Source organism: Henckelia pumila, chromosome 3 (assembly GCF_033568475.1).
Source record: "Henckelia pumila isolate YLH828 chromosome 3, ASM3356847v2, whole genome shotgun sequence".
Taxonomy (NCBI): domain Eukaryota; kingdom Viridiplantae; phylum Streptophyta; class Magnoliopsida; order Lamiales; family Gesneriaceae; genus Henckelia; species Henckelia pumila.
The window spans coordinates 61,747,255-61,759,923 of record NC_133122.1 but is presented as its reverse complement, the minus strand read 5'-3'; the positions used below and the strand labels follow the sequence as shown (position 1 = coordinate 61,759,923).

Here is a 12,669-nt window from a genome sequence, read left to right as displayed (position 1 = left end):
CATGTAAAATGGACAATTTTTTGGCTACTGATCGCTTGATCTTGGTGCTTTTTTAATCTTAAATTCTCTTGATTCTAATTCTAAGGGCTTAATTCACATTCATCTCCTCTTAAAGATATACTTTGAATATCACATATCCTCTCCTTTTTTGTTTTCTATATATAATCTCGGGAGCATGTTACAGTGATATTTGTTTGTGTCGTAAAATATTTATTCTATTTAAATACTTAAAAATACAAAAAATATTGATTTGGTGTCGTTTTTGCAATTGGTGATAATATATTGTGGGTTGCATTGACAATGTAACAAAATACAGGGGTGGATGACGAAATTTGAAACCCTAAGTATTTATTCTTTCCCCTCGTACTGGAAAAATCCCTGGGGGGAAACGGATTGGGGGCTGAAGAGATTTGGGAAGAGAGAGCTGGAAGCGGCAATGGAAGCTCCGAAAGATGTGGAAAGAAAACAAGCTCTGATGTGCGATTAAATGATGCTTTTAAATATTAGTTTTCAATCTGAAGTTGGTGCCGCCATAGCTGCTCGCTCTTTTTCTTCCACTCTCTCAGATCTCCGATCGCCGCCCCTCCCGGCCTGATGATGATCTTGTTCTGAAGGTTCTTCGAATTTTATTTTAATTTTATATAGTTTCGGAAGTACATTTGTGATCATCAACGCTGATTAATTTGTTGAGTTGGTCTGGGAGATTCATCTCATTTCGATTTGAGTTGCAAACAAGACACTTTTTTGATAGAAACAAAAGCGAAAACTAACGCTCATGGATGAACATGAAAAAGGACGTTTAAGTTTTATCTGCAATCCAAATCACCGATTTACAGTCGCAACAAACATTTTGTAACCTAAGCTTCATCTTCAAAGATTATCAGACGATGACGATGATCATCGTTAGTTTCAATCAGAATTCTACAATCGTAGATAAATTCTTGTGCAGATGCCATTGTAGTGGAAAGAAAACACAAATGATTCACAATATGGGAGAGACCTAGTAGTGTAGTCATATAAAGTTTTTTTTTTTTTTTTTTTTTTTTGCAATTATTGAGTGACGCACTAGGTTTTAATGATACGCAACCTCTATTATTAATCGGCTTTTAATGATACGCAACCTCTATTATTAATAGGCTAACCACTTAGGGTGTTGAATGATACCTACATAATTAATGTATACTAAGAAATTATTACACATTTGGACTTCTTACACAGTTGGATTGGATCGGACTGGAGATGATCCTGTCCAAGTAAAACTCATACCACTTGTATTTGTGCACTTCAACTTGTTATCTTGAAAGAAATGACCATGTTCAAAAACTAATTTTGTTCTAGGTCTTTCATTCATGATGTTCATGGCCGAGAAAAGAAACTCATGATGCAACGTGTGACACAATACATGACATAACATAACTCGAAATTGAATCCGAATTCCCAGAATTTTAAAGATGTTATGCGTCAAATTTCCCGTTTGAGAAATATTTGGTACATACATGATCATTTTTCACTTTCAAACACGAAGCATAGTTATTCTCGAGCTATTCGTCTATCTATCATACACAAATAATTGGTTACACAGTACATATCATAAACTAATAATTGGTTACATAGTACATATCGATGAAATGATTTCTATTTGGTAGGAAACATAGGGGCGTCCGCGTACTACTGTATTTTGTACTTGCCACTTTATTGCTATTGCCAACACATATGTTTAAAATAAAATTCTTCAAAACGCCTTCAAGAGGGTGTCCAAGTTGGTGGAGTAGGTAAACTTTTGAGTCTTGACCATAGGTCAGGAGTTCGATTCCCCCACCAACATTTTTTTGGGCTTAGCCTGCTTGTCTAGTGTGGTTTACCTTGACTAGCGTAGTTTGCAGGCTATTGCGTTAGTTAGGGGATTTACCCAGAACGCACTGCAAGGTAGCGGCTGCGGGTTCCATGTCAAAAAAAATAAAATAAAATAAAATTCTTCAAGAAAAAGGTTTCAAGTCACTTTAGTCTTTAACTGTATTTATATTTGTTGCTTTTGCATTTGTGTAATCAGGGACGGAGTCAAATGGGCCTGTGGGTGTGATAGTACCTCTCAACTTTTTCAAATTTCTTTTAGTTATCCTTTGTTTAGTTGAGAATTTTTTGTCCCCCAAATAATATAGCACTTTGTCCCTTAATCCCTTTTAATTTAGTCAATATCAGTCACAATGTCACTAATCCTTAAATACGAGTTTATTTAATTCAATAATTAAAATTTATTTCTAGAAAACTACTACTTAACCGATCCAATTACACAATTGTTCGATAAAAAGTTTTATACTATCAATATTTTATTTTAATAAAGTTTTGAAAATACAACATGAAAATTTGGTCACCTCTGATGAAAATTTCTCCCCGATTGTATTAAAGAAATATATATTCTTTGTTTTTATTCAAAATTAGTTTTTGGGAGTTTTTGTAAATAAAAATAAAATTTTTGGACGAAGGGTGGTGGAGTGGAGTGGTAGGCAGATGGTGGTTGGATCAAAATTTATACCAAAATTAATACTCCAGAGTATCACAAGTTCTACTCTGTTAGAAAGTAGGTAGCATACGCTTTGTTGCACTTGTACTTCCAAGTTCTCTGAAAATAATCTTTGGATTTGTCGGCAATGAGACGGGCCGGAGTATTCGCGGTTGTATGCCTTCTGTTGGCCGTGTACTGTGCGGTGGACCCGTTTGATCATTGTGCCATTTCTGGTTTTCCAGATTTCAAGGCGTTTAAGGTGGAAATGCCTGCGTGGTCCGAAATCCCAGTTGAGAAGGACACCGAGAACTTGCTGCAGAAGTCGGAAATCAAGTTCTTGAACCAGGTGCAGGGGCCGGAGAGCGTGGCATTTGATCCCATGGGGCGCGGCCCCTATACTGGGGTTGCTGATGGGAGGATTGTTTTCTGGGATGGGGAAAAGTGGAATGATTTTGCTTATACTTCTCCCAATCGGTGAGTTTTGAATGCTTGATGGGTTTTTTTATGACTGGGAAATTTGAAATTTTATGACTTTGCTCCTTGAGATTTTCAGACTTGGAGTTGTGAAGTGAGTGTGTGAGGTTTTATTGCCTAAAATATTATGGCTGAGTTTGTTTGTTTACAGTGAGGTTTATGTTTTCGTTTCTGTATTGAACGATTAACTTTTTTGAATTCTCTCTATCAATTGTTTAACTTGTGGTCTTGCTATTATTTTAGCAAATAAAAAATCTTAGCCGGAAGGTCTAGCTATTATTTTTCGAAGACTCTGGTCTAGCTTCGCCGCAACACCAATTTGTTGAAAAATTTGTATTTGATTATCGTATTGTTTGGGATTACTTTTAAGGAAGTAATTTGGATAAAAATTCTGTGAAGAGAAAGTTCAAAAGTGGCAATCCCAAACACAATCTCTGTTAAAGTTAAACCATTGGATCATATATATATGTACATAGCTAGAACAGGGGTCTAGCTGATAATTTGTGAAGTGAGACAGTATGGGTATCATTAAATCCGTGGTTCTCATTACACCAAGAATTGAAGTAACAGGAAACAACTTCACACGAGTTGAATTCCTTGTGTTGCATTTTCATCTTTTGAAGCTCGATTTTCATTTTGCTATACTGATGTATTTTTCTATAATCTTTGCATAATGTGCGGTACATGTAATTTATTTGAGCATTTACTTCTTGGCCAAAAGTCCTGGTGTACCAAGATTAAAGTATGAGCGAGATTATGTGTCGTGGGACCTTCTCATAAGCCCAATGCATTATTTTGTGAGCATTGAAGAATAAAGAACCATATCGGTAATGAATGCTACCCCTTTATAATTGATTGCTTAAATAATATTGTAGAATAGAACTTTTCTAAAATGAAGCTGTTCTTGTGTGTGTCTTCCTTATTTGTTTTGTGCCTCTCATTCTGTGGAAATATTTCTTTCAACAGTAAACACAAAATCATCAAAGCGGTAATGAATGCTACCCCTTATAATTGATTGCTTAAATTGCCATTTCAAGATTCCATGGATCTATTGTCTTCCATAGCGAGGATATTTATATATTTGTGGTGCGAACCATGATTTGTTTCCGTTTATTATTTTATTAAACTGCTACTTTTGCAACCATGCTAGTCTTTATTGCTGTACGCTAAGAATTGTATACTTGTAGGCATAAATCTTTTAGATCTTATTGTGCCTGGTAAATGTCATATTTTTACAATTCAACAAGTAAATTTTAAGTTTGTTTTTTCATGTCATTAGTTTCTTGTGTTTCTGTCACAGTTTCGTACAGTTTCTCCTCTCAGTGATGATTGTTTATTTCCCGTCTGTCTACCATTGCTATTAAAATTTAGGGTGACTTACTGAACTTCTACAAACTGACTCCTAATCAAGTTATCTCATATTGAGCATGGTTCAAGGAAAAAAATGGCATGTCATTGTTTTACAGAATCCCGCCCATACGAGTGAATTTTTTTCAGGTCAGCGCTATGCGATACAAAACCATCACTATTGAGCTATTTGAAGAACGAACACATCTGTGGAAGACCATTGGGTCTAAGATTTCACAAACAGACAGGTGATTTGTACATTGCAGATGCATATCTTGGGTTGCTGAAGGTTGGGCCTGAAGGTGGTTTGGCAACATCTCTAGCCACCGAGGCGGAAGGAGTTCCTTTTGGATTTACAAATGACTTAGACATTGATGATGAGGGGATCGTGTATTTCACCGATAGCAGCACAACATACAGAAGAAGGTGAGTTGACATTTTTGTATTAATGCCATCTCAGTGTTTAGAGTTTTTCCAAACCATTTATTCCCACGTTTTTAGTTATGTTCCCATAAACTTTGGCCTCTTGGTATTTTACTGGATACTGTTGCATATCCAGCATCCATAGTTCTTACATGGTACCTTGTTTCAGGAATTTTTTGCTGTTAGTATTCTCTGGAGAAAATAGTGGAAGGGTGCTGAAATATGATCCAAGCACGAAATCAACCACTGTTCTTGTTCGAAATCTCCAATTTCCAAATGGTCTTTCCCTGAGTAAAGATAAATCATTCTTTGTGTTCTGTGAGGGTTCGATCGGCAGGTATGCTCCTATCTTATTCCTTGATTTCTCGATCTATTTGTACTTCTTTTGGAAGGTGGCAATTTTTAAATGCATCAGACGTTTAAGGGATGATTCAAAGGTCTATTTGTTTTTGGGCAAGTCTTCCGATGAGATGTTCGAGGAGGTCAAGAAACTATGTTATGAATGCTTGTCCTTGTTTTGGACTTATTTTAACTCAGCCCTCGAATCATATAGGTTGAGAAAGTACTGGGTAAAAGGTGAGAAGGCAGGCACCTCTGAGATTATGGCTGTGCTGCCTGGATTTCCAGACAACGTTCGAACAAATGAAAAGGGCGAGTTTTGGGTAGCAATCCATTGTCGCCGAACCGTATACGCTTACTTCTCAGCAATGTACCCAAAATTACGCCAGTTGTGTCTGAAACTTCCTATTTCTGCCAAGATTCACTATCTGATGCAAATCGGAGGTCGTATGCATGGAGCAATCGTGAAATACAGCCCTGAAGGTAAGCTTTTAAAAATTTTGGAAGATAGACAAGGAAAAGTAGTTAAAGCAGTTAGCGAAGTCGAAGAGAGAGATGGGAAACTTTGGATGGGAAGCGTCCTGTTGCCATTTGTTGCAGTTTACCAGTTAGACTGAGAAAGAAGGTTTATCAATTTCAGATTCTTTTCCCACACTTTTTCAGCTCTTTTTAGGCCAAAGACTCGGTATTCCATATATGTCATAGAACTTGTGTAGCTTCTCTGTCGTGGATTGGTGATTGAAAACAATCTTAAAATTTAAATTTCTGTCATAAGGTTGCTTTTTCATGCGTCGAATTCTATTCCGAATCGTTCTGTTTCACTGGCTTCAATGGTTAATATCCGTTAAATATTTTGTGATAATACCATATTTCAGTCATCTTTAGACATGAAACAGAAAGATTGGAATAAAAAGCCAGAAAGTGAAGATCTGGAATCAACAAATGGAAATAAATCCGAACATAAATTACCAAATACTACAGGAAGTGACACCAAGGCAGGTCTCTCATAGCTCTATTTATAAGCAACAGATAATCAAAGACGCGTGATAATACCATAGGACCACATGAAGGAATGACTCAAAATGACAACAAAATATACAATCAAGTAATGTGCCATTTATACACCGGTTTCAAGGTCCGTGGAGGAAATACTTTATTGCACCAAACTGAAGACTTCTTGTAATATTTAAGGTTGCTGTATTCGTCACCAGAGAGGTAGCATCAACAATAGCAGAATCAACAGGGTAGAATTTACCTGACAATCAAAAGATTGCACAAGATCAACAGAAGTAGAAAAAATAGACTGCCTTAAGCAAGAATCATATCAACAGCAGCAAGTAAAATAGGAACAAAGATTGGCAGTATCTCAAAAAACAAACTACACAGGGTTGGCACATAACAAAGTATCTGAGCATCAGGGACATAGTTATCCAACATCATTAGCTTTTGCATAAACTTTATTAAATGTGCAGTATTTTGAAGAGGGAAATACATAAATATCCTGCCTTAGCTTGTTTTCTTTGCAAATACACAATGCCAATGACCATTCGTGAGAGGTAAATTAAAAATTTAAGAAAATTTGTTCTCTCTTGAAAGATGAACAGTGCTTAGCTATGCGAGACAATTTCAGTGAATGAATCCACAATTCCACAGAGTTCATGCATGATGTCGATGAATCATCAATTAGCCAGTTAAGTAATAATGCCAATTCAAACCAGTTGATCGTATTTCCAGAGCAACCATACAAATGTAACTTAAATGCAATGGTCCTAATCCAAAACAATCAGAGGGGACTAAAAAATGCAGCAACGTGGGGATAAAGCAATTTTATTCAAGGCCAAACAAAAGAAAAATTTCTCTCATAACCTTAAAACTAAACCAATTCCATTATATTGCAGCCCTAGCATTCAAAGAAAGCATTAAACAGAGTAGTGACTCTGTTCCATGTAACAAGCCAAAGAAGATATCAAAGACAGACTTAATGAAAAAAAAAAGATCACTATTACTTTGATGCAGATGATGAATCAAGATTTAGTTTGATGCACTAGCAGCACATGGAGCTCGCGTATTATCCTCGTTCAACGAAGAGCTACCAACCATCTCTGTGATATGCCGCTGTTCGGTAGAGCCTGAACTTGAGCTATCAAAAGTACTGTTTGATACAGTGGCAATGCTGGTTCTATCGATCTCTGATATTTCAAGGTGATCCATCAGTCGAGATACAGGAGCAATAACTTGGTCAACCTCTCTATGAACTTCAGGACTAGCTTCGGGAATTGAACTGTTGCGATTGAACAGTTTCTCCTTCCAACCTCTAGTGCTCTTAGTAATTGACTCCTTGCATCTGGAAAATGCAGAACAGAAGCGTTAATTACATGTAATCATACTGTCATTTGTGCCTTACTCTCCCATCTTCTTGTCATTGCTTTCAATCTGCATTCGGGTAAGTTTGGTAGAAACAAGGGAAAATTCAAAGTTTTTCATAATTAGACTGGGGATGAAAATGAAATGTAGCATGTTATCCAAATTTCCACATACTTCATTGACCATGCACCAACACGAGATTTCAGAGAGTCTGAAAAAGACTGGAAATCTGATGATCCAGCTCTATCTTGACTGCTACTTTGAGAAGTCTGGGTAGGAGACCTTCTGCAACACGCAATTCACTTCTGATGAACAACTAAAACTCTGACCCCTCTTCACAGTAAAAGAGTGTATAATGATTAATAAGCATATATACCTATTGGTCAAGAATGTTCCCTGCTGATCTGCACCTGCACTTGATGCTGATGCTGAAGTCAAAAGCTGGTCAGCTTGGGCAGATGAGGGTCGTGCAATGACAGGCGCAGAGTCTTCTCCTACAGTTAAGAAAGGAGAATTTGGGCCAGCGATCATGAAAGTAGGTGCTGGATCACTGACATCTCTTTGATCAACTGAAGAAGTTGCTGAATTTGCGGGAGATGAATTAGGGCTTGAAAAAACCAAAAAATGGGGACGGCCTTGAGCAGAGGCCCTACTCCTCTGACCGTCTCTCCTAGCAAGCTGACGAGCCCTTCCCATGGCAGCAGCAGCTGCCAAGTGCTGAATAATTCGCTCTTCAAGCTCGGATTCACTAGCGCTGACTGGCAACTGAACCAGACGATCAAGGAATTATTATGTGAACATGACAAGGTAGCATGAATTCAAACTAAGCCATTACCAAAGGTGGGCCCAGGAAAGCGAGATGGGTTCATTTCTTTCCGAAACAAAAATTGCCTTTTCAGAAAAAAATAACAAAATTTCATTTTTCCTCCAGGGCCCACAAGTGATCGCCCCCTGCTCTTAACTAAAACAGTGAATACGAGAATACAGAAACAAGAGTATCCTACATGCTGCAACTCAAAATCTCCAAGGGTTGGATGACGAAATATAGTAGTAGTTCTTGGTGGGTTCATCCGAATATTCCTCTCATGCTCCACAGCATCAAGCAATTCTTGGCTACCAACAAAGCATCATAACATGAGATTCATCGCGGATTAATACTTGCAAGAAGAAACAGAGGCATAAAGGGGAAGCTGCTGAGAAAAATTAGAACACCTGCCGGGATCCTTCAAGCTGATGGGTTGCCAACACATTGGGCACTGGGAGCTTCTCTGGCACCTAAAAATCATCGTATGAACTGATTAACATTGCGCTCCTAGACGATGAATGGTGAAATCTGTAGAACTTTACTATTGTGTCATTGCCAGCCTCCTTACAGAATAAAATTCCTACATCTAGACCCTTTGATTATAAATCCTGTTTGGTTAAGAGACGTGGTTGAATGATCCATATGCCGGTAGACTAGACAAACATTCAGTCCACCTTACCGTTCCCCACTCCAGTTGAGGATAAGAACGCACAAACTCGTTGAACCTTTATAGAGACAAACTTTAGGACAAACAGAGATTAAAACTCAATTTAGAAGTGCAAAGAAGGCCAAATTTTAAATAAAGAGTCTGACAATTACATATCCATAAAACACGCATAACTCTAATGCTACTGTCTGATGAGAGTTCTAAGGTCATGGAAATAGCAACAATCATAATCATAAGAACAACATAAAAAACTGTTGGCCCAGCAAAACTTTTATTCGCGGAAATGTAAGCTTTGTACCATTCAAGAATGCACTGAAGATGAAACTCATGCTTGCAACTGGTCACCTGAAAAATAAAAAAGTAAATTAATCAACAGCAGGCCAATCTTGATCCACAGCGGCGGGAGTTACAAGCTTTAACCATACTGTTGAAGGATCGCTATCAGAAAAATCTTCAAGGCATATGCTGCAAGCATCATCACATGCTTCTTGGATTCCACCTTCGACAAAAGCTGCAGCTGATGTTAAATGGTTCTCAGGCGTCTTTTCCTCTTCCATCTACAACAAACAGTAAAATCTTCATTAAAAAAGAAAAACCATATATACAATAAAAAGAACAATCTTGTCTGAGCATGAATATTGGCAAAAGAAAGCCACAATACACACCCCATTGTTTAGCAGAAAATACAACGCAGTGATGATAACACGACAATATCAACATTGAATTCTCAGATAATACCATTGAGTTAGATAAGATAAAATAACATTCATAGAAAGGATATAGGATCCAATAAAAATATCTCTGAGTTCAATCAAATCGAATCAAGTGGGTGCATAATTCTTTGGGAGCAGATATTCATAATCTTTGCACCTTAACAGAAATCAAGTATCAAATCAGAAATGGGTGATTAAACAAAGCACTTAAACTTAAATTCTACAAATAGATTCCAGATTAGTGGGAGCGGTGAATTCGATATATTTTATATTAGTAAAATTTATGCCTCAGAAAAGTTTTGATTAAATCTTGAGAATTTTTAATTAAAGTAAACCAGCAAAAAAAAAAAAAAAAAAACGCCACTGTATCAGCTAAAAACAATCACCATCCAAAAAAACATTAGGAAAAAAAAAAGAGTTTAGTAATCAAACTTCGTTATATATCTAGAGAGCCCTAGCAGCTGGTAACACGGAAGAAACGAAAGACGCGAAGAATTAAAAAGTCAAACATAAAATTACAGAACTGCAATACAGCAAGTAATCGAGCATTCGAGCCTCCGGAATTACTAAATATTACCGAAAACTTAACGTAATTTCATAAATTAGTTCATTTAAACATTTCCAAGCATCCCAAATCACAACCAAAAATAAATAAAAACCCTCAAAAAAAAATAACAGTAACAAAAATACCGAAAAAAAAGACTGAGTTGCATATACAATCACAAGAATATTTATTTACAACAAAATTTTAAAAATACTCAGTATCTTCTACGACCCATCAATTACAGATGTCCAAGAAATGAATAGAAATTACCTCAAAGAAAAGACTCCTCTTTTCCCAGTGTAATCAACAAAATCAGAGATTTAAGCCCGGATCAAAACTCGGAGTAATCGAAGAACTGATTCATATACATAGAGAATCAGAGGATAGGAGAAGTGGGCAGGAGAAAAGATTAAATTTTGATGAGAGAATTTGGGTTAACAAAAGTGAGAATGAGAAGAAGTCCTGCGGACTTTTCTTTTGTTGGTTTCTGGAGAATTATTCCCCCTTTTTCCTTTTATTTTTCTTTCGGCGATTTAATTAAACCAACGTCTGGTCTCCACTAACCAAAGTTGGAAAGTTCACACATACCATGGTTCAGATATTATGGAGATTCTTTTTACTAATTTAATTTAATTTAATTTTCGTCATATCAATTAATATTAATTGGTCTGATTCTAAATTAGAATTCATTATGATAAACAGAGAGAATCTTTTCTACTAATTATATCTGTCGAGAGACGGATTGAAATGTGATATTAAATTGTTTTGTGATTTAAAAGTAAACATAACAACTCAATTTTACTAGCACATCCGAATCATTGTTATATGTTTGTTTCCCAAAAGTTACAAGTTGACGCAATTATTAAGAATATTTTGCGGAATAATAAAGTTTCGTTTGGACATAATTTAAAAAATGTTTTTAGTGTTGTATAAATGGAAAAAATTTAAAGTATGTGTTTAGATAAAAGTTTTGTAAAATATTTTTGAAAACTATTTTTTTTAAAAATGTTCTTCAAGTATAATTTCTAAAAAACACTTAAAAAATATTTTTATATATTTTTAACATGAAACCATGAAAGACAAAGATGAACAACACGACTTTTGAAATATTAAAATATTTTTATAAAATATAATTATTTAAACACATATTTATTTTTAAAACAACTTTAAAATTATTTTATAAAAAGATTTAAAAAAATAATTTTATAAAAACATTTAATAAGTACATATCGAAATGAATCTAATTTTTTCGATAATGAGAGAATCGAAATTTATCTTTTGATCAGCTGCGTTGTTAGAAAAATTGTTTGATTTGTATCAATCATCAATTCATCAGAGTTTTTGTTAAAGTGACGTGTGGATCCTATAGAATATTAATAAATACAAATACAGAATATGTGTATTTATTTGAAAGTTCTACAAAAAATTTTAAAAAATTAATAATGGACCAAAATAGAACTACGAGATAAGAGTTGTTACCTTGATGGATATTTTTTACATATTCCCCTGCACCTCGCATTCATTGCCATCTAATTTGGTAATGTTTTAAACAATCCCACTATTTCGGCAATGAAAAATTATGTTGACCATTTCTTTTAAATTGATATTTGTTTCTACTTTTTTTTATTTATTTATCGAAAGTATTATGTACGTTAAGTTGTTTTTCTAGGGGCCAAAAAAAAGAAAGAGAAAAATGTGATAAATATATATATATATATATATATACATACATACACACATATATATATATAAATAAAAATATTATTGCTCCGAATTAACCTTTATTTTTTAAAAAATTGCCGCAAATTAATTTTTCCATCGTTGATTATAACCGATCCACCATCATCAAACAAAGAAAAAAAGAAGAAGAAAAAAACAACCACCACAAGGTTTTTCAAAATGATTGTAACCGATCCACCATCATCAATCGAACGCATTTAATTCCTCGTATTCAATTTCCACGCATGATTATATTTAAAAAAAGTTGACCCCAAGAACCTCGAGGGGCATGCACTAGTAAGCAGAGATTCGAAGAAGTGGACAATGTGACCTAACTCCATAGCTTATTCACACAATATTTTAGTGGGAAATATGTCTCATACGAGGATCAAACCCCACACATCACCTCAAACCTTACCGACTTGCGCTATGCTCCTCTGGGCATAATCAGAGTATCTTTAGGTTCCTTCTAGTGTGGAGAATAACAAATTGATCGATTTTGTTTGAGTTAAGTTGTTGAAAGGGTTAATGTCTTATTTAAACATTATAAGTTATCATCCTTAAATTATTCATCTATCATCATCACATTCATGAACTAAACGAGGTTCGTATTTTTTTAGTAGACTCCACATGCATTCTTTATACTAGCCAATGTGACACACGCAAAAGCGTGTATAACAAAATATAATTCTTATTGTTAGAAAGAGATAATGAAGGACTAACACATAAAAGACAAAATCAATTATTTTAAGGGATAAAAGTATTATAATA

General features: G+C 35.3%; 2 protein-coding genes across 2 annotated transcripts; one reads left to right on the top strand and one right to left on the bottom strand.

The window, feature by feature from the left end:
* Positions 1-1,132: 1,132 nt before the first annotated feature.
* Positions 1,133-5,875, top strand: LOC140887075 (protein STRICTOSIDINE SYNTHASE-LIKE 3-like). Its single transcript, XM_073294102.1, has 4 exons — positions 1,133-2,977; positions 4,475-4,750; positions 4,917-5,084; positions 5,301-5,875. The coding sequence occupies exons 1-4, from the start codon at positions 2,649-2,651 to the stop codon at positions 5,701-5,703; spliced, it is 1,176 nt and encodes a 391-aa protein (XP_073150203.1). The 5' UTR covers positions 1,133-2,648; the 3' UTR covers positions 5,704-5,875.
* A 118-nt stretch (positions 5,876-5,993) lies between these two features.
* LOC140893554 (E3 ubiquitin-protein ligase RHF2A-like) lies at positions 5,994-10,664 on the bottom strand. Its single transcript, XM_073302641.1, has 9 exons — positions 10,450-10,664; positions 9,348-9,479; positions 9,221-9,267; positions 8,663-8,725; positions 8,455-8,563; positions 7,827-8,215; positions 7,625-7,735; positions 7,093-7,430; positions 5,994-6,341 (listed from the first exon to the last, which is right to left on the bottom strand). Exons 2-8 carry the CDS (start codon positions 9,477-9,479, stop codon positions 7,118-7,120), a joined length of 1,164 nt encoding a protein of 387 aa, XP_073158742.1. The 5' UTR covers positions 10,450-10,664; the 3' UTR covers positions 5,994-6,341; positions 7,093-7,117.
* Positions 10,665-12,669: the final 2,005 nt, after the last annotated feature.